Genomic DNA, 22,391 nt, shown 5'->3' with positions numbered 1-22,391 from the left:
ATTTGTTAATATGATTGAAAAGTGGGTGAGTGGCTATGTATAGGAGGAAGGATATAATCACAGCCATTGATCTATAAATGCACGAACGTCTAGGATGCGTTTTTGGAAATGGTGCCAAGAGGTGAAAAGACGTGTACGGTTATCGAGGCGTCAGACTTATCCACTTCTCGGAATGCGAAACGTCCTTTAGGCGGGAATTCATGCTATGACACATGTCATCGTGTAATAACGACATGGCCCAAGAATGTTAGACAATAAGTTATTATGAGTCCGGGGGATAAGAGGTCTCAGCATTTCATCTCATCTCTAGGATATTTGAAGGCTCCGATGTTGTACATTGTTAATTATCTTGGACTGATCGGGACAACGAGTCAAGCTCTAGCCCGACTATTTTAGGGATAGGTGGTGATACCCCCATAAGGATCCGGGTCGCTGATGACCCGCACACCATCAAGAGCCCGAGCACTACATCTTTCCCAAGTATTCTCCGAACAGCCCGGGCTCTCATACAAGTACCCGAGTAACCAATTGCCCGGGCCACCTCGAGAATTGAACCACACTCGAGTATGATTGATACAGGACGTCTAATCTGTCAGAACAACTTGGGCTTGGAGTGTCCTAGAAGTCATCAGAAGATAGGGTATGGGCAGCCGACTTGCCATACTTAATAGGTAGCACTGGAATCGAGGTACCTACCTCATCTTCTACTATAAATAGCAGGTATTAATGTCATTTACAGATTCTGAAATCTTTGAACTCTTAAGCATTATACATATTTTCTACCAAATATTGCTTTTGCTCATCTTCAACCTGCTGACTTAAGCATCGGAGTGGCCACGTCGAACACCCCTCTGGCGCCCATTTACGAGTTCCTTTCATTGTTTGCAGGTGCTATTGAAGCCATTATCTTCATTCAAATTCCCTAAAAACTATAAATTATTGATTTGACCCGTTGGAACTCCTTACCCGGCTCATCCATTTCAACGAAGTCACATCAATATTGTATCTCAATCAAATCTGAATAAATGTCTTGAAAAACTCAGTTCAATAATTTTAAAGTAGCTAACAACCGAAACCAATCCAATTTCCTGTAAAAAAATTTATATATATAATGGAATAAAGTAAAATTGGAATTTAAGTTATGTAAATTGATATTTTTTTAGTTATAGTCATCTAATTTGAAGACATTTGTTCTCATCCAATAATTTTTTTGATATTTTTTTTTTGTATGGAATCATTGAATCAACAAATATTGTTTACTCAACACCGATGTTCTCGTACTTTGCTCATGCGATAAAAATAAATAATATATTTGTTTAGCCCAAATCTTTGACGCCCACTAACAATAGAAGCCCACATAATGTGAGAAGTCCAGTAGACAAGCCCAAGAAAGAGTCAGTTGAAGACCACAATAGGAGGAGTTGGTCCATCATGGATCGTGAAAGATGACTAAACTGTTCGGTGGAGTGGAACAAAAGCTGAGATGAAAAATCACAAAAAACATTCAATAAAAAGCAACATCAAAATTTTTTCAATTTCTCTCAATAGTTTATCTTTATATTTTTCAATTTCCAGCATTATAGTTTGTTTAGATTTTAGCATATTCCTTCAACTTTATCGTAAAAATATCGTTCATGTTCATAACAACAAAATTAAATTTGATATTGTTCATGAATTTTATCTACAATTGCATCATATTCTTCGGTCTATATTTTTCGCTTTGAAGCCATACCAAAGGAATTATAACTAACGATCGAATCGGAACACACACCGTTTGATAAAGAAATCTGATCATTTCATATTCTGCACGATCATGTACCTGGCACGCACACAAACTTTCGTGAGAAACAATATTATACAAATTAAAATCTATCTAAACAAAATAAAACGAAACCACAAACTTTTTCATGTCGTTTTGAATTATTGAGAGCGTTTTTAATGTGTGTCATATATAAGTTACATCTTTGTCACATGTATTATATACAATAACATCAATGCTAAATAAATATAGATTTAGTGATTTTAGACCAAAATAAATACAGGTTACTTGAAGAAAACTAAAATTTGGTATTTTACAGAATTTAAGCTCAACACAAATCAATTTATATGACTAAAATGATATTTTTTTTATTTTTTGAAGGAAAAAAAGAAGGAAACCAAAAAAATAAAAATAAAAATAAAAATATCTCCCACTTTATAAAGCTACAGCACCACCATCATCCTCCTCGCCATAATTTTCAATTCACAAACGATTGTCTTTCTACTGCTCACCGCCTTTATCTCCCAGCAATTTCCCCTGGATTCGTTCACCTATTTGCTGAAGTCCAAGTGCTCAGTAATGCGAAGAATTTCATAGACCGAAGCCTCTGGCAGCAGACTTTCGGAAAGTTAAAAGCAATTTTGGTTCTGGAAGTGATGTAATTGTGCCTATTTATGCAGCAATAAAAAGTATGACATCTGAATCGAACGCCGGGTTTCACCACCATTACCATCAGCAGGGCGTAATGTTCAAATCCAGAGGCGTGACGAGCAGCAGCAGCAGCGGTTCGGGGGGATGTGAAATGATTTCCATGGGACATTATTATGGAAATCCTGGGGGAATTATGAATTTAGCTGTCAGTGATGGGGCTACGGGAGGAGGGATGGTTTTCTCATCTGGGGGTTCGCCGAATTCTTTGAGTTCTTCGACGCTTCTGCTTGATTCGGTTCCTGGGTTGAAGCACGATACGGGGTTGGCTGTCGAATGGGGCATTGAGGAGCAGTACAAGCTGGAGGAAGGGCTTCAAATGTTGGTACTTTCTTTCTTATCGTGGGAAATCAGTAAATATATATTTGTTTATTTACTTGAATTTTATTGTGTGATCATATTGCTGCTCGCGGAAGTGTAATCCGGGAAACTTTGTTGTACCATGTGCTCATAGCTTGTCTATGGTCCGAGAAACTAACAGCTGCTAAAGCTTTTGGAGTGACAGAGAGATTGAGGATGTAGGCATAGGTATAGAGGATTTGAGAGAGAGAACTATAAATGACCGATTTTATCGGCACTCGGTAATCCACGCCAGGTTATAAGAGTACTGCTATTTTCTGCAATTACAGAGCTCAAATATACAAGAAAGTCCCTATTTTGCTATAGCACGTGAAAGAACCTCCCAGCATAAGGATATAATTGTTAAATCAAAACTATTGATCAAACTAACACGACACGATTCTCAAACTAACAGCCAAATTATTGAGTCCTCAAGCTTTCTGCATAAGTAGAATAGAAATGAGAGCTGTTTGTTCCAACGTCTTTTGTGTATGCTGGGGCTTTTCATTCTAAGTCAATATGGTAGTTTGTATGGCGTAAGTCGCCGTTAAAGAAGTTTATGATCCATAAATGTCATTTTCATTGTTTGAGTTAGGCTTTTATTTATTGTCTACATATTTCGTAATGGAAATAAAGTTTTCTTGGGGTTTGGAAACTGGATTCACAATAATCTAGTTGCCTCGTAGAAGCATGTAGACTTTTAGGTAACACACTGTATGGCAATATTTGTTTGGTGAGATTTTTGCATCAGTTGCTATTACTCAAATACAAATGGGAATTGTAGTGCCTGTAAATTTCACTTTTAAAATCCAAAGGTGTGAATCTTTTAAATGGCTGTGTAAAAAGGATAATTAAACGTGGATCATTACTGCAATTGGCAGCTGTTGATGAAAAAATTCTATGCAGTTATCAAAGGGATCATTGTCTTTTCTTTAAGCAAGTTTAAAGCCTCTGATCATCTGTCATTCAACTCCTGTACTCTCATGTATTCATCCATTTCTTTAGAATATGGATTCATGGTAGTGCTTCTATGACAACATTGCATTTTAGTCACCTAGTCACAAAATTCTTATTAATTTCTAGTTAGCCTGATTGTTTATTTCAGCCTTGATTTTCTTCCCACGTCATGTGGACTTCTTTACAATTTGTGACTTGTGGTGTAACTTGTCCAGATCTTACATCTGGAGCTTATCTTGCATTCCAATTGTTTGCTATTAGTTTCCAAAAGCTTGACCCTGTTTTCACATGGTTGATTCCTGCTTGAAGGTATGCTAATGAACCCAAAATTCTGATGTATATTAAGATTGCCGCCTCTCTTGGCGACAAAACTGTACGGGACGTTGCTCTTCGATGTAGATGGATGGCGGTGAGTTCATAATTCTTGTAGAGATTGCATCTAATAATAATATGTACTGTTCTGCTTAATTTTATGTGGAAGAATGTTTCCCTAGAATGTTTGCCTATTTGTTTTCGATGATTTTACATTGTCTTGTCAGAGCAAGCGAAGAAAACATGAGGATCAGAGCTTGGTGAAGAAAGTGAAGGATCAGAGGGTAATGTTTTCTTAGGTTTGCTTACAGTACATTAACTAACTCAGTTTTTGACATTGGTTGGCTGTGGTGTGATTTCTAAACTTTCAGCAAAGTTTGTTTTTCTAATCTAATTAAATTAATCATCACTGAAAAACTAGGCTGTTTAGAACCTTCTTAGCCATGGCAGTCAATTGGTGTGTTCAATTATGCCGATCTACTGCTGCCTAAAACTAGATGATTAAACACTGCATCTGAAATCGAAGCTGATCGTATGAGATTTAATTAATTTCTCTATTTTTGAATATTTGAATCAGATTTTAGAATCTTTGAAACATGCTCTTGAATGGATATAGTGTTTCATAACCAACGCTGGTTTAAGTTGACATTCATATTTGACTTCATATCACCCTGTATCAGTAGAAACTTATGGCTCTATCATGACAGATGTGGTAGTGAACTTTAGGAATACTGGTTATATTGTGCTTTTGAATTTCCTATAATCTGTTGTCTGGGATTGTCTTTGAGGGTTTAAGCCGGATCTAGCGATGGATATATGAGACAAGATTTGGTAGAAGCTGAAGAGAGAGTATCAAGTGTTACTGGCGATTGGCAAGCACACAGGAGATGTGGAGTGAGTTGCTTACTGTAGCTTTTATGGAAGCTCATTAATTTATTGATTGTAGCATTAGCACGATTGCAATTGTCTATTGGTAGGATATCTTATTGGTACTATGGTGGCGAGGTGGTGTAATATCCCCTTTTTGGTTTGGAGGGGGTGGAGTTGGGGGCTTTAGCAGGGTGCAAAGTGGTGGTAGCAGTGGTTTGATCCCAGTTGGATCTTGTTGTTGATAGGATATGATTGGGTCTTGGTCAGGTGAATTGTTTGTGAAATAGCGACATTACAGTTGGAAAATGAAAATTTTGGTTTTGCAAATCACTGATTGAGAGAAGCATCAATGCTTGAAATACTAGGTCTTATCAATTGGTGTACCTTTTCCTTACCTTTTAGTTGTTTTGGCAAGTGTTACCCTCGCTTGGTGCTGAATCTCATTCTTCTCTGACCTAGCCATGCCGATGATTAAGTTGCTGTGAGCAATCACTATATTGTACATATCAAGTTTTAATGATTCTATGTTTGTTTTATCAACTGATCAGCAAAAGAGCGTGGATATTTGTTATTGAGCTTATAGATGTTTTGTTTTTGTGTGAATATCCACAATTCATAATTATTCTCCCTGTTTTGGAAAAACTCTTGCTCTAACACCTATTTTTCCAGGATAAATTGATTGACTCATCTTTTAGGAATAATATGTCTCCAGCTTCATCAATGAATGCTGCTTCATGTTCTTTCATTTCAAACCATCACAATCAAAATAACTTAATGTTTTCAGAAGGTTTGGCTCCCTAACTTTTGGGATTAATCAAATTTTCTCTTTTGCTTCTTTCCCTAACAATCACTACTCAGCACACTTGTTCATTTTTGTGTCTAGAGGGGCTGATTCAGATGCCCTTTTATCTATTTTAAGGGAATATATTACTATTGCGAACTGATTCTATATATCTTTCAGCACTGAGTGGTACAGCCAGACATCTCTTGGAAGAAAATAAGCAAGCTTTTGGTCAAATTTCTGCTAATCTTTCAGCTCTCAAGGTAATTCCAGGAGGAAACTAGAGCTAGCTTGTTCTAAATTGCTAAATTATTTTAGACGTATGTGAACACACATTTCTTCCTTTTCGATTGAAGGTATCATTCGTAGGTGACACGAGTTATGAGTTTCCGAAGAGAACATTTTGGCATAAGGTGAATAAAAGAATTCTAGAGAGGATAGAGAAATTAACGCGCAGACTTGCAGGATATGATCCCCTGTATATTGTTGTCAAGTATTAGGAATAAAGCAGGAAAGCTTATTAAAAAGCTCTTAACTATCAGAAAAATCTAAATAAATTTCCATCCAAATAATTTGTGTGAAGCGTGTAATCTTAAGAGCATAGGTGTGTCTGATTCTAACCGGCTAGGAATTTCTCACCTCTTATTGTGGTTTGTACACAAAACAATTCAAATCCCTGTATAAAAGGCCAGAAAAGTTATGAACAAATATATAATTTATTATAAACAATATTAGTGGTTACGATCTTGTAGCTGAATCTTTTAACATTTTTCATCTTTTAACATTTTTCATTTGATCAATCCCTTAACAAGTAATGTTACTGCTCAAAAGTGTATTTTGAATCAACTTCATGCTATCCTCTTGTATGTGCGGAGAAATCAAGTATATACACTAAAAAATTGGCCATCTGAAATTACGGGAAGATACAAATATATCTGAACTCGAAAAGCTGGCCCTCTTAATTGAGCATGTGTGCATCTTTGATGAAGATGTAAGGACCTTGGTTTATCAATCCTCAAAAGTGATTTTCTTATTTTCTGTGTACTCAATGTCATGACTCTTGAAAGTTTGTTTCACCAAGATATCTGTAACAATCAGGATACCACAAACAGATTTGAAATCGCAGTGGTCTGCTTTCGAAAACAAGATCTTGAATATTTGATTCCTATGGAGAAGGTGGTTAACCTTCAAAGTTATAAAACTTATATTCCACGGGAACTTAAATATTGAAGTAGGCGAGAGAAGTCCCTGCATTTGTAATGTGAAATATATCGTGCCTGTCCTGCAAGTACCCTAATGACCGTACTAGAGAGGAGTCATGATCCACATGAAGCACCTTGATATTATTTTTTAACATCTTTTATTACTGAAGAAACAATATAATGCTTTTTGACATGAAATGATCTTTATGTGGTTTTCAGTATGCAACATGGTGAGATTAGAATTTAGATTGGACATGTTATATGTGTTTGTTGTTCTCACAGAGATATTTAAACTATGGCTAAGAAATAAGCTGATTGATCTTTGGTTTAATTTATTTTATTAAACTAAATGACATGACAAAACACGGTCACTTGAGCTACATTGAAATCACACAGCAACATTGGTTGTTGTAAGGAGAATTTTAGTTGACGAGGGTAAACCCACGTTAAATAAGTAAATTTGATCAAGGACTGTTGGAGAAGTAGACAAATCCAATAATGATACACTGGAAGAAACTTGGTCTAACTAGATGACCTTGTTTGACATGATATATACATTTCTCTTCCTCTCTTAGCAAATTGTTGCCCTTTGTTTACCTAATTTTCCTTGATAATCTTTGCATACGTTTGCCTCTTCTGATCTTGTCGTTCTATTATCAGTTGCAGGAGAATGTTAATCTCTTTTTTCATACACGGAACAACATAACTACAATATTGAATGAGTATGTTGTGGTTATCAATCTACCGACATTTCTTTTGCACTTCATCATGTCTTATTTAGCGGATCTGTTTTACTTTTATAGCATGAGTAACATGCCTGGGATTATGAGCCGAATGCCACCTCTTCCTGTGCTATTAAATGAGGAACTTGCAAGTAGTGTTTTTCCTCGTTCGTCTCAGGTATGGCTTGTTCTTGGTCTAAAGTAATTTCAGCAATTGACGGTATGTTCCAGTTCACTTTTTAAATATAAAAATTCATGTATCTTTGGATTTGTGCAAAGAATGTCGTGGAATGCTGTATGGATATAATAATGGATAACAAATTCCCTATTGAAAAAATCACAAGATGATTTCAGTTGGAGACTTTAGGAACCTAAATATTTGTCTAAACCTCGTCAAAATCTACATACAAGGAGACCAAGTCCCATATGACTTCCTTTGCTACCATTGGTGAAGATCGGGTGTTGAATTATGAATATCTTAAAGATTAAGAATTGAAAGATATTTTCTATATAACATATGGACATAGTTTTGAATTCTTAAATAAAATCTCTATAATGAAATGGAATGTAATAGATGCTGGTATTCATTTCATACATATTTGCAGTGATAAATTAGTAGTACTTGCATTATGCTTGTCGCTGTAGACAAACTTTGACATCCTTGATAAGGATGGGAGCTGATTTAACTTGAAATCTCTCTATAACAACCCAAGTAGGCAACACAGAGTATTCTCGTGTGCATTTGTTTTTTATGCTAGTGTATCTGAAGGGCAATACAGCTACTGTGATTAATTTGACTTGGATTGGCATATAAGTGTGTGCCCTCAGCTGAGCTCCTTTCACCTTTTTATTTTGCTCTGTGAATGAAAGTTTTCTATTTCTCTGGACGTTCTTGTTCGTGCACTTGTAGTTATGTCATTTTCTCATACAAATTTATATCATGTCCCGCCAACAATGAACTCGCCCTTACCATATCGAATCAAGGAACATCTCAAATTATATTTAGATGTGCTGAACTTGTCTTACTTATTACTCCATTTGTAATGGTTGTTACTATTTTTCCCCTTTATTGTTTTCTCTTCGTGCTGCAGCCCATGATGTTTGGGTCGTCAAGTATCTTATGTATGAAGCAGGAGCCGAGGTGCTGATTGCAATTCTTAACTTTAATCACACGAGTCTGGTCCCTGTAAGTATTGAAATTCTGCTGTAATGGGGCAAGAAGCTTGCTCCTTTTCCAGTTCAGAGTCTTGTCTCCATCCCTCATGGTGATTGTCCCCCCCGGATGTCATTTTTGGAAAAGCTGAATTGTTTGCTGAAGTAGGCACCAGCAAAGACACTTGAAATGCTAAATTTATTTGCTACCTTTCGAATGTAAATTTACAGCACAGAAACCAGTTTGAGTGGATGCTAAATTTGGAACTTGATTCATCCTTTTCAAGAATTTCTCACTTATCTTAAAGCCTCCATTCCTTTGCAGTATAGACTTTGAAGTCAATTGCATTGAGTGGAATGTGGAATTTTAATACCAAGCAAGTCGATTCCACATCTCTTGAGGTTCAATCTGGTTATATACGTGCACACTCCTCAAGATTTGGTTCTGCTTAAAGTTTGCTAAACTTTGAAGTCAAAAATTCGAATGTTGCTCTTAGCATTTTTGCATTTTTTACTCTCACTAAATATCATGAAAAGAATAACGGCATGCTGGGGAGACCTGATGCAGAGCCAGCTTGTTTAGTCACTAGTGTTAGTAGTTTCTCATTGGCTCCCGGCTAAAGAGTAAAATGCATGCTGGGGGGATCTGACGCAAAGTCTGAACAGAAATACTCGAAAAATTATGGATGAAATATAATGTAATATGAATTGGAAAAAAAAGAAAAGATAATTACTAAAAAACATATAATATAAAATTATAAAGAAATAAGGGGAAATTATAAATTATGGATTATGAAAATAGGTATTCATCTTTAATCATTTATAATAGGAGAGAAATTTAGAACAATGGGGAATTTTAGATTAAAAAAAAGGGTTTGTCGAATACATCAAAATTATTTATTATAAGGGTCTTTTTCTTAATTTAAAGTCATTGATATGTGTAGGATTTTAAAAAATGGAAGAAGATGTATTTGTACAACAAAATTTTTAAATAATATTTGTAATTGGATCGATTGATTTCAAATTTCTAGGCATACTTGAATAGAAAAAATCGAAGTGATTTTCAAATCGATTTCGTATCAAATCATACAATTCAATTGTAATTACTGTGAATGGTGGATGACTGTTGACGAATACATTTATTTAGTCAAAAAAGTTGGCAGAATGTTTGTCAAATTTGGCTGCAAATTTGGTCGAATGACACGATGAATTTTTGCATTCAGATATGAGAAATCATCTACAAATAGGTGTTTCTTCTAATCATTCAAAGTATCCCGAGCATCTCATTTTAAGCTCATTTATCTCATCTCATGTATTTGAGTTCTTAGTTTTATAATATTTGTGATATGCTTGTTCTTTTGTATTAAGAGAGTGTGTTCTTTTTGGAAACACAGTGAGAGTTTGTATACCATAAAATATTACAGTCGAATTCTTTTCATCTTGTCCGTGGTTTTTACCCAAATAATTTTAAAGAATTTTTCACGTAAATATCGGTATCCAGTTTTATACTTTTTTATATATTACTATCTTCAGATGTTGCACCTGAGACTAATAACTTGTATAAGAGTTTTTATTTAAAATTTCTTAAAATTATGAGTATGCTCTATCGTTGAAGCCTAGACTGATCTTCCACATCAAAATTTTTTAATATTTTTTATTAAGACGATATTATTTTGTTCTGTCTATTAAATTGTTGTAAACATAATGACAGGCAAGTACGAGATAACAAAGTTCAACGAGGGCAATTTTTTGTTGTGGAAAATAAAGATACAAGCATTTTTAATAAAGGAGAATTGATTGACACTATTTGAGATAGACCGAGGGAAATGACGGGTGATGTGAAGGAACTGAGAAGAATCTTTTGTCCTTGGAGCAATTGAATGATATTGGATGCAAAATCCGTATTAAGAACTAGATCATAAAAATTGTGAAGGGCACACTTGTGGTTATAAATGCGGAAAATGTTGCAAATATGTATATATTTTTGGGATACAAACACAAAGAGACTGAACTAGTTGTTGCATCGATTAGTTCAAGAGAAGAATTAACAAAGTTATGGCACAGAAAGCTCGGAGATATGTTAGAACGAGGGTTGAAAATTCTTTAAGAACAGAAGCTCCTGTCGCGACTTAAGAAAGTGTTTCTACCCTTTTGTGAGCATTGTGTTACCAGTAAAAAACACAGATTAAAGTTTGACACTTCCACTTCCAAAAGCAAAAGCATATTGGAGCTAATTCATTCGGATGTTTGACAAGCACTGGTTGTATCCCTAGAAAGAGCGAGATACTTTGTCTCGTTCATTGATTATTTCTCTAAGAGATGCTGGATGTATCCAATCAAGAAAAAATCAGATGTTTTCCAGATTTTCAAAGATTTGAAAGCGCTGGTTGAACTTGATTCTGAAAAGAAAATCAAGTGTCTAAAGACTGACAATGGAATAGAACATACCAATGAAGTATTTGATGCATTTTGTCAATATGAAGGCATCAAAAAACAATTTACGACAGCTTACGCACCTCAACAGAATGGAGTGACACAGCGGATGAACATAATCTTTTTGGACAGAACAAGAGCTATGTTGAGGACTGCGAGTCTAGGGATGTAAATGAACCAAACCGTTTGCGAGCTATTCGAAGCTCGGCTCGATAAAAAGCTCGTTTGAGTTTGTTTGTTAATCATATCAAACCAAGCCCAAGCTCGATTTTGAGCTAGAAAATTTAATCAAACCAAGATCAAGCATAAGGATATTCGGCTCGTGAGCTCGCAAACATGTTCGATAATAGGCTCGCGAGCTCGAGCTCGAGCTAGGCTCGTTTAGGTGGCTCATAAGCTCGAGCTCAAGCTCGAGTCGTTTATGTGGCTCGTAAGCTTGAACTTGGCTCATTTGTTGAGTTGACAAATAAAAATATTAGTACTAATGTCAATGAAAGGAATTGAATACAAGACATGTTTAAAAAAATGATGAATTCACACCATTTAGTCACAATTATCTTTTTAATCTTATTTGTATATCATTATACTAAAATGTTCTTTAAAATACAATAAATAAAATAAATTAACAGAAATACATCAACTTATTCTTTTTCCCTAAAAATTTACATAACCAAGTCATATACAATTTGAGTAACTTTACTATTAGTCTATGAAGGTTAATTAAAAATTTTACATGCTAAACTTATATGTCATTTGACATTAATAAATAATTTAAGTTAATTATGTCGAATTCATTTCATAATGATGTGCTGTCTTCGATCTACTATATTTAATGAATATTCTAGATGTATGATTTTGGTGATATCAGTATATAATGAATATTCTAGATGTATGATTTTAGAATGTTCAATAATATACTGATTTATGTTTTTTAGCTATTATTTGTGTCGTTTTGGTTATTTATGAATGAATTTACATTTTTATGTCTGATTTAAAATTATTTTATAGATATATTTAATTTTTAACAAGCCCGATTCAAACTCAAACTCGAGCTTAATTCTATGCTTATCGAGCTCGAAAACGAGACGAGCTCAAGCCATGCTTGTTAAATATGCTAAACAAGCTATTAATGAATCAAGCTCGAACCTGGCTTGATTAACATGCTAAACGAGCTTTTAACGAGTCAAGCTCAAGCTTTTCTCGAGCTCAGTAATTTCAATACAAATCGAGCTCGAACCTGATAATAGAAGCTCGAATCGAGCTCGAGCTCGAACTCGAGCCTCAAACAATCTTAAACAAACCAAGCTTAAGCCTGATACTGTTTGGTTTGGTTTGAATCGTTTACATCCCTATGCGAGTCTAGAAAAATCATTTTGGGCGGAAGCAGTCAAAACTGTATGTTATATTATCAATCGTTCTTTTTCAGTGACGACTGATCTGAAGAATTCGATGGAGATGTGGGCTGAGAAGTTGACTGATTATTCTCATTTGCATACATTTCGAAGTCTTGTGTACGTTCTACACAAGAGCAAGAAAGATTAAAGTTGGATTCAAAATTCAATAAATGTATCTTCTTGGGTTATGCTGATGGAATAAAGGAGTTTCGCTTGTGGGATCCTACTGTCCACAAACTTGTCATCAGCATGAATGTTATCTTCGAAGAAGATAAAGTAAAAGAAGACAAAAATACACGCTGGATTCAGAAACTACTATATTTTAGGTGGAAAATAAGACAGACGAAGATCAGATTTCTTGTGAAGCAGCACCAGAGCACGAAGAATAAGAAGATGTTGACTCTAAGGTTTCCAAAGTAAGGCAGTCAACTCAGGCATTCAGATTATGTCTCTAAAAGCAATATTGCATATTGTCTCTTAGCAGAAGATGATGAGCCATCGAGTTTCTATGAGGCTACTCAAAGCTCAGATGTATCCCTATGGATGATAGCAAAGCTGGAAGAATTGGAAGCATTAGACACGAATAAAACTTGATATCTTGTTACACTACCACGAGGAACGAAAGCCAATGGTAACATATGTGTCTATAAGATCAAGCTGATGACAATAAACAAGTAGAGTGGTATCGTGCTAGATTGGTGGTAAAAAGGTATGCTAAAAAAGAAATCATCGACTTTAATGAGATATTTTCTCTCGTGGTTTGATTTACAACGGTCAAAGTAGTGTTAGCATTGTATATGAAGTTTGACCTACGTCTAGAACAACTAGATGTGAAAACGACATTTCTTCATGGTGATTTTAAAGGAGAAATCTATATGCTCCAGCCAGAAAGTTTTGTTGAAAAAGACAAAAAAACTTGGTTTGCAGGTTGAACAAATCTCTGTACGGTCTCAAACAGGCACCGAGGTGTCGGTACAAGAGATTTGATTCTTCTATCACGAGCCTTGGATACAACAGTTAGTGCATACCCTTTTACATATTTCAAGAGGTCTGGTGATGATTAATCATTTTGCTGTTTTATGTAGACGACATGTAGGTAGATAACCCTAAAAAGATCAGGTTCAAAAACTGAAGGCATGATTGACTAGGGAATTTAATATGAAGGATTTGAGACCAACAAACATAATTCTAGGAATGCAAGTAACGAGACAGGAGTAACAGAAAGATTTGGCTTTCCCAGAACATTATGTGAAGAAAGTCTTGCAACATTTCAACATGCAAGATAGTAAGCCAATCTCGACCCTTCTTCCTATTAATTCAAGTTATCTTCTGAAATACGTCTTAGTAGTGAAGATGAAAGGATGAAGATGTCTCGAGTACCATATGCATCAGTAGTGGGAAGTTTGATGTTCACATGATCTGTACAAGACCAGACATTGCTCAAGAAGTGGGAGGCGAATCCTAGATGAGAGCATTGGAGCACTATAAAGAGGATCCTTAGATACATTAAGGGTACCTCAAATGCTACATTATGTTATGGAGAAACAGATTTTACACTCAAAGACTGTGTCGATTCAGATTTTGCAGGCGATCCTGATAAGATAAAATCTAGTATTTGTTAAGTGTTTACACTTGCAGGGTGAACAGTAAGTTGGGTTTCAAAGCTACAAACAGTTGTGGTGTTATCTGTAATAGAAGTAGAGTATATGACAACCACTCAAACTTACAAGGAGAAAATATGTATTAAAAGATTATTAGAGGAGATTGAGCACAAACAAGATAAGGTTCCTTTGTTTTGTAATAGTCAGAGTGTCTTGCACATTGCAATGAATCATGCCTTTCATTCCAAGACTAAATACATTGGAGTCCGGTTTCACATTGTCCGAGATGTAGTAAAGAAAGGAAGTGTGGATATACAAAATATCCATACAAAATATAACATAGCTGATATTCTTATCAAACCAGTGAACACTAATAAATTTGAATGATGTAGATCCTCAAGCGGCCTAGCAAAAACGTAAGCAACATGGAATGACAAGATTGAAAATATGTGTGGAGATATATTTGACTCTCAATCAAATCTCCAAGTGAGAGAATGTGAATGATGGGTGGTTGTCAACGAGCACATTTATTTAGTAAAAAAGTGTTGGCAAGATGTTTGTCAAATTGGCTGCAAATTTGGCCGAAGGACATGATTTTTTTCATTCAGACATGAGAAAGCACCTATATATAGGTGTTTCCTCTCATCACTCGAAGCATCCTGAACATTTTATTCTAAGCTCATTTATCTCATTTCATATATTTTAGTTCTTATTTCTACAATATTTGTTAGGTGTTTATTCTCCTGTATTAAGAGAGAATTCATTCTTTTTGGAAACACAGTAAGTGATTGTACATCATAAAATATTATAGTTGAATTCTTTTCATCTTACCCGTGGTTTTTACCGAAATATTTTTTAGAGATTTTCACGTTAATCTCGGTGTCCGATTTTATACTTTATTTTCATATTATTATCTCAAGATGACGAACCTGAGACCAACAATTATTTTATAGATTTTAAATATATTCAAAATAAATGTCAATCGACCCCTACCAAGAGGTCATGAGTTCAGCCCTCTTTGCTTCTTCCATCTCAGCTTTGAACCTTCCATACAAGACTTGTCCAATAAAGTTTACTTGATCAGCGTAATTTACAATCACATGTGTTGACGTTATGGGTTTACCAAGACACATCAAAGATAGGGACTGCAAGTTCTCAAAGTTAAAAAAAAGTGTCAATTGAATTCATCTTCAAAATATTTTTCCAAGTCAAATCCATTTATCTAAATCAAATGTACTAATCGAAACACAACTTAAATATTGATTGTTTTCTATGAGAAAACGAAGTATTTTTGGGAAAATAAGCTAACATAACTCATATTTTCAATCCATTCCAAAGTCATATAGTAAAATACTAAAATAAAATTATACTGATGTTAACATATTAATTATGGAAACTTTTAGATTGAATCCCAAACTTTTAGGTGAAATCCCTAACTTGTAGATGAGATGATAATCTTATAAATCAACAATCAAATTAATCAATTGTCTAGAATGTGGAATTGGATCTGCCAAGCAATTTAATTAGCTTCATTTGACCCCAAGAAATATTTTAAAATATATTATATTCCCTTGAAATTGTCGACTGTATGTCTTTTAATAAATGCAAGGAATTAATTATATAAAAGGACACAATAAGACAAAGAAATCAAATTTTTTTTAGTGGAAGCTTTAATTATTAAATTTGATTCATTGATATTTGCACCGTTGAATGATGGTTGACAAAATCAGTAAATGAAACACTAAAAATTTTCAGTAAATTAACTACTTATTTTAACTTAAAAAATAATCCGTGAAATATATATTAAAAATTAATTAACAATGATCTGGTCATAAAAATATCACAATATTACAAATGTTATTCAGATTATAGTTGTTCACCCTCACATATTATGGCAATTTTTTCCCCATTTTTTACAGTCAAATTTACCACATTAAACGTCCTTTCTTAACAAAGTGACATGATACTTAAATACAAAAACTTATGTGAGACGATCTCACATTTCGTATTTTGCGAGACAGATATCTTATTTGGGTCATTTATGAAAAAATATTACTTTTTATGGTAAGAGTGTTACTTTTTATTTTGAATATCGATAAAGCTGAATTATCTCACAGATAAAGACTCGTGAGACCGTCTGACAAGAGACATACTCATACTTAAGACCTTGTACAATCTATGTATGCTACACCAATTAAAATTTGAAAACAACCTAACTTACATGATTTACAAGTTACCGTGTCAACTTAACGTGAGTCTCATAATTATAAAAATAAATAATAAATAAATAATCAACCACAAAACATAAAAAATTCTTAATCGATGTAGAATTCTTGAGCAATCAATAACTTGTACTTATTTGAAAGAGAAAAAATAATAATACACGAAGAAAAGGGAAAAAAATGTGATAGTTGCGCTACTCACAAACACTTGCATTCGATTCTTCATATACTCACATATCCTTCCCTTGGCAAGCTCTGCACAGTATCCGACCATCGTCCAGGGGAATGGTCACTGCTGTTTGAAGACACCTGAGCTTCTGTTCTTGCCTCTCTTATCATCTTCAGAAGTTCCCCCATTACAGGACGACTCTCGGGCGTGACAGAAACACATGTTACAGCAATGTTCAAAAGAGCGTTCATTTTTTCCTCGTTACTTGATACTGGTTCGTCACCTGAGTCTGTCGTCTCTGCTCGGACAGATTTCACCCACCTTGGTATGTCTGAGCCGTATTCTTGGACAAGATCTTGAAATGGAGTCTTACCAGTCAGAAGTTCCAAGAGGAGGACTCCATAACTATAGACATCAGCTTGTTGTGTTGTTGGCCTTCGTAAATCACGACATTCGGGGGCTCGGTAGAAAAGGGAAGCGGCACTTGATTCTTCGAGTGACTCGGGATTCCTGAATGGGGTCAGTCCATAATCGATCAGGCATGACTCGAAATTCGGCCCTAACAAGACATTGGTGGATTTCAAGTTCCCATGAGTTAGACCAGGATTCTGGTGTATGTAATGTAGTCCCGTGGCCAAGTCCTCTGCTATTTTTAGGCAAGATGTCCAGTGAAGCGGCTTTGAACCAGCTGAACCTCTTGACCCTGTCATTATTATGTTAAAAAATAACCACATTGTTTTATGACATTAAATTTGGGGAACCTTTTTAAAAAAAAACTAAACTGAAAGTACAAACTAACTTCCTTCTGGTATTCGATAGAAAAATGTTTATTCCCTAACTTGTTTGATGCGTACAAGTTAAGATTTCTAAAATGTATATGTTGAACAGAAAGAAGACCTGTAAACGCATTCTGTAACACATTGAACGGTTTTAAAAACATCTCAATGTGTAGTTCAAGTTCCGAATTTTAACTTGCAACAAAAAAGGCAATATAAAAAGAATGGGCCTGACCCATCTACAGGCTGAACCAAAACTATAACACGAAGTTATTTACATTTGTATCATTTTTTAGTAAAAGAACCAGACATATGTGAGGCACTGCACAAAACACGATGGAGCCAAACCCGAAGAGGATTAGCTATCTAAGGCTGTTATGACCATTATCGAAACGCAAGGACGGACTTTGTGGAAAGCTATCCTATCTTGTGAGATTTAGATGAAAAGGAGAAGTTTCTGGCGTTTCTTATCTCCTGATCAGAATCTATCATCTAAAATTTAAGAAATAAAAGTTCATGGTATGATGCTATTGAATTCTCCCTCGTACTTAAATCAAGTCAAAAATTTCACCAAAAATTCAACTAAAGATGACAAAATAAAAACTTATCAGCATTAGGCGTTAGCACAAGTAAACATGGAAACAGTTTACAAAATGCCAAAATGGCGTACCATGCACGAGAGAGAAGAGACTTCCATTCGGAAAATAATCGTATACAAGTAGGCGTTCTTCCTTGGCTTGAAAATAGGCCCTGAGTGGAACCAAGTTTGGATGCCTTAATCTACCAACAATCTCAATGTGTCGCCCGAACTCCTCCATCCTCGGATACCTAGACTCCTTTAATCTCTTAACAGTGACAATGTATCCCGACTCCATCACCGCCTTATAAGTGCTCCCCATAGTCCCCCTTCCCAACGTCTCGGCCGAGGCCTTCAACAAATCCTCTAAGCTATAACTCATTTGCTGATCACCGGGTCCAAGAAACACCAAATTCCCAAGTCCATCACCCCCTTGATCCCATGATAAACCCCCTTGTTTGCTATTATTATTATCGTCCCTATCCACACTAGTAGCTGTCTCCTCCACCCCTCGTGAAACCACCTTATTTCCCGACTCGGTTTCCTTACTTCCCTTCCTCAAACAGAATATCAACAGTACAGTAACAATACATAACATGGCAAATCCACCAACACTCAAAACAATTATCAAGATAAGCTTCTTCCTCTTCTTATGATGCTTTGAAGTATTGGTTGGTGCAATCGGGCTTGACGGACTAGGAGATGGACTTGTATTACAAGGTTTTTGAATTTGTTGGCCACATAAATTTATGTTAGCACTGAAAGAAGAGTTATTGAACTTCAACAATGATGAGGTATTCGGGATTTCCCCGGTGAGTGCATTATTAGACACATTAAAGAATCTCAAACTATTCTGATCAAAGGCCGGAACATCACCAATCAATTGATTATCTTGCAAATAAAGCATGTATAATCGAGGCAAATCAACTAAGGACCTCGGAATCTGACCTGATATTCGGTTACCAGATACGTCAATGATTTTTAGGCGATGCAGGAGAGCAAGATTAGTCGGGATTCCACCTGAAAACCTGTTATCACTGAGGAACAAAGACTTGAGGTTCTTGAGGCCAGAGAGTTCTGGGATTTGCCCAGAAAGTGAGTTTTCCTTGAAACTTAAAACCCTTAACTGATCCAAAAGATTCAAGCTTTTCCCATCTAACGTGCCACTTAAGTTAAAATTTTCAACCACAAGCTTCATAACTCTACCATTAAGGCATTGTTTAACACCTACCCATTCGCACACATCGCTTCCTCTCCCCCATTGAAGCAAATCCGATGGGTCTGTTGATGCTTTCAACGCTAAAAGAGACTCAGCATCTCCTGATCTTACTCGTGGAAATGCACCGAAAACTAAAACTAAACATGGAAACAAGAACACGTTGTGCCTACACAACAGAGCAATCTTCCCCATTGATGAAGTCAACAACCACAGTTCTACAATTTTATACCCCAAATTTGAAATCTAGAAGAGAAAACAAACAACTAGAAAACCAAAAGTGGAGTCTTATTCCGTTCCCATTCTCGAAAAAGGCCGACAAGGGTCAGCATTGATCATTACTTAACACTTACAAGAATCTTGAAAGCTGGGACATCCAAATTACAAACGGGCTTCTGTCTTCAGCCTCAACACAGTCGGTTTCACAACACAAATCTCCAGATCTAGAGCCATCAATGGAAAAGAGGTAACATAAGATTAAATGTGAATCATTATGACCAATGAAAAATGTAAAGTAGGCGCCAATTAGTGTCCCTATCAACGCCTATAATTCTGACCAAATATATGTGTTTTATTGAGACAGGTTCTTCAAGGAAATAGGAAAGAAATGCAAAGAGACAAAGACACCATACCAAGAGTCTAGATTATTGGAGAATAATTTATGACAACTCGTCTACTCACTGTGTATTTTCAGTAATGAAGTTTATTTCTCCTTTTTCTTCATTAAAGAGAGCTGTGAACTCAACTGTTTCTCTCTCTCCATCGTCATCAGAGAAATGGGAGCTAGAAAGGCAAGGATATTAATGGGGTTTTCTTGAATTTCTTACCCAAGCCTGAAAAAATATCACGTGAATTGGCTCAGGCTTGACTGACAAATATAACTTTTTAGTTTTCTTATTTCTTTTTCACTTTCTTTCTTGATGACAATTTCCTAACGGAGAATTTGACACTTGAATAGAATGAAAGAGATACGGAAGAAATTTTTTGCTTGATTAAGATATCGATTAAATTAATACTACATATATGATTTTTAAGTTATTTAATATATTTTTACTGAATAATATTAGTTGAATAGAATGAAAAAAATTATTATTATAAAGTTGATGATTTTTTGTTGTATAATGACATCATCATAAATTGTTTCTAATATTTTTTTTTTATTTTTCTATAATGTTTAATTTATTAATTTTTATAATTTTTTCGGTATTGCGCTCAACAATTTAGTAAATATATATATCTTACTCGAAAAAAAAATAAAAATAAATAAATATATATATATATATTTCGAGTAAGATATGATGCACACCAACCGTGCACACTTATGTGAGCACCGATGATGTGTCACTCACCTATTGGATGCGTAATTTTTCTATATTTCATCACATCCAATAGGTGAGTGACACCTCATCGGTGCTCACATAAGTGTGCACGGTAGGTGTGCAGCATATCAAAAATATTAAAGAGTTTGAACATTTAAAAGTTAATTTAATAAAAAAAGGTACAAAAAATTAATATAAAATAAAGTTAAACCCAAATGAAATTCTTTATTTTGGTTATAAATGTCAAAATTCAAAAAATTATACTTTAATCTATGTATTTTAAAATTAATAAAAATAAAGCAAAATATATTTATATAGAATTTTTAATTTGTTGTTTGCTTTTATTTTAATTTTTTGTAAACATTTTACTTAAATATATTGAATATAAAACTAATTAAACTTATTTCTTGAATATTCATATTTTATGTAAATTGTAACATTGATATATATTTCAGATGAGATACATGTAATTTTAAAATTAAAAAGTGTAAATATAAGCTTGCTACAAACCTGATGAGAAATATATGTAACTTTCAAAGTTGGTTGAGTTTTTTTTTTTTGTAATTATGATAAAACCCAGGAGAGATATATATAATTTATCATTTTAATATATGTTGATTTGATCGATATTATTAAATTATTTTAATAGTGATCCTCGTGTGATTGATATTTACGAGTAGATATTTAAAATTTCCAAAATATAATACATGGGTTTTTTTAAATTAATTTAATTTTAAAAAAGTAATTCAAAAATAATTTTTTTTTTAAAAAAGATGGCAAAACTACTGCAATCCGCGCTTAGTAAACACAGACGGTGCTCACGTAGGAGCGTCCGCGCTTACCAAACACGGACGCTTCATATGGAGCTTCTCCATTCGTCGGATCCTTATCTCCTCGATTCCCCTTCTTCTTTCCTCCTCTTCTTCTTTCCTCCTCTTTTCTTTGCCGTCTCATTTTTGTATTTCTCAGTTTCTCCTTTCCTCACCGAAAATTTTTTGAGACGAAGTTGAGAAGATCTACAACATAATTCAGAATGACACATAATCGAAATCTAGAAGATCCCAGTGTCCTCTATTTACAAGCAACACATATGTCATCAAAAGTTTCTTCCTTAACCGTTGATGATATTGTCAAAGTGAAGAGGTCAGATAATTTGATTTGGAAGTTATATACTGATAATTACTTACACAGTCGTGTGCTGGCATATTTAAATCATATGTGTTTTTATGGAGTTTTAGAATGTGGCTCACAAGTTTATGATAATCATTTGATTACTGCGCTTGTTGAACGTTGGCGACGCGAGACACACACGTTTCATTTTACATGTGGTGAAGCAACAGTCACGTTACAGGATGTTTCAATAATTTGGGGTCTAACAATTGATGGTGAAGCAGTAAATGGAGTAGATGTGTCACATAAAGTTGAGGAATGTCAACACATATGTTTGGATATGTTGGGATTTTTGCCAGCATCAAAACATTTGAAAGGTGGTCATCTGTCTATGACTGCATTACACGATCATTACATGTCTAACCTTGTTAATGATAATACTTCAGAAGTAGATGTTGTGAAATTTTCTCATTGTGTTGCGTTAATGATTATTGGAAGAATAATGTTCCCTGACTATCAAGGAGGCTCTGCTAAACTAATATTTTTGCAACTGCTACGAGATGTTGATAACGTGAAGTCTTATAGTTGGGATAGCGTAGTTTTAGCATTTCTATACCGTGAGTTGTGTACGCATCACGTATAGAGAAGACTACAATGGCTGGACCTTTATATATCCTGCAGGTATCATTAATATGATGTAATTATTTAACACAATTTTTTTGTTAAATTTGTTGAACAATTTTAATTATTATAAGCAGATATGGGCATGAAG

At 34.8% G+C, this 22,391-nt stretch overlaps 2 protein-coding genes across 4 annotated transcripts; one reads left to right on the top strand and one right to left on the bottom strand.

Annotated features, from left to right (window-relative positions):
* The first annotated feature begins 2,186 nt into the window (after positions 1–2,186).
* On the top strand, positions 2,187–9,102 carry LOC140989870 (uncharacterized). 2 transcript variants are annotated; one of them, XM_073459360.1, is made up of 8 exons: positions 2,187–2,788; positions 4,073–4,172; positions 4,303–4,359; positions 5,615–5,732; positions 5,907–5,989; positions 7,589–7,650; positions 7,732–7,828; positions 8,296–8,533. In XM_073459360.1, the coding sequence occupies exons 1-8, from the start codon at positions 2,451–2,453 to the stop codon at positions 8,329–8,331; spliced, it is 891 nt and encodes a 296-aa protein (XP_073315461.1). In that variant the 5' UTR covers positions 2,187–2,450; the 3' UTR covers positions 8,332–8,533. The 2 variants fall into 2 exon arrangements, with proteins under 2 accessions (XP_073315461.1, XP_073315460.1); XM_073459359.1 differs by lacking the exon at positions 8,296–8,533 and adding an exon at positions 8,742–9,102 and having other exon boundaries at positions 2,190–2,788.
* Positions 9,103–16,523: 7,421 nt separating this feature from the next.
* Positions 16,524–20,091, bottom strand: LOC140989912 (inactive leucine-rich repeat receptor-like serine/threonine-protein kinase At1g60630). 2 transcript variants are annotated; one of them, XM_073459445.1, is made up of 3 exons: positions 19,823–20,091; positions 18,068–19,633; positions 16,524–17,324 (listed from the first exon to the last, which is right to left on the bottom strand). In XM_073459445.1, exons 2-3 carry the CDS (start codon positions 19,383–19,385, stop codon positions 16,675–16,677), a joined length of 1,968 nt encoding a protein of 655 aa, XP_073315546.1. In that variant the 5' UTR covers positions 19,386–19,633; positions 19,823–20,091; the 3' UTR covers positions 16,524–16,674. The 2 variants fall into 2 exon arrangements, with proteins under 2 accessions (XP_073315546.1, XP_073315544.1); XM_073459443.1 differs by having other exon boundaries at positions 19,872–20,091.
* Between the last annotated feature and the right edge of the window lie 2,300 nt (positions 20,092–22,391).

This window comes from Primulina huaijiensis, chromosome 12 (assembly GCF_012295235.1).
Source record: "Primulina huaijiensis isolate GDHJ02 chromosome 12, ASM1229523v2, whole genome shotgun sequence".
Taxonomy (NCBI): domain Eukaryota; kingdom Viridiplantae; phylum Streptophyta; class Magnoliopsida; order Lamiales; family Gesneriaceae; genus Primulina; species Primulina huaijiensis.
This window is presented reverse-complemented; position numbering and strand designations above follow the sequence as displayed.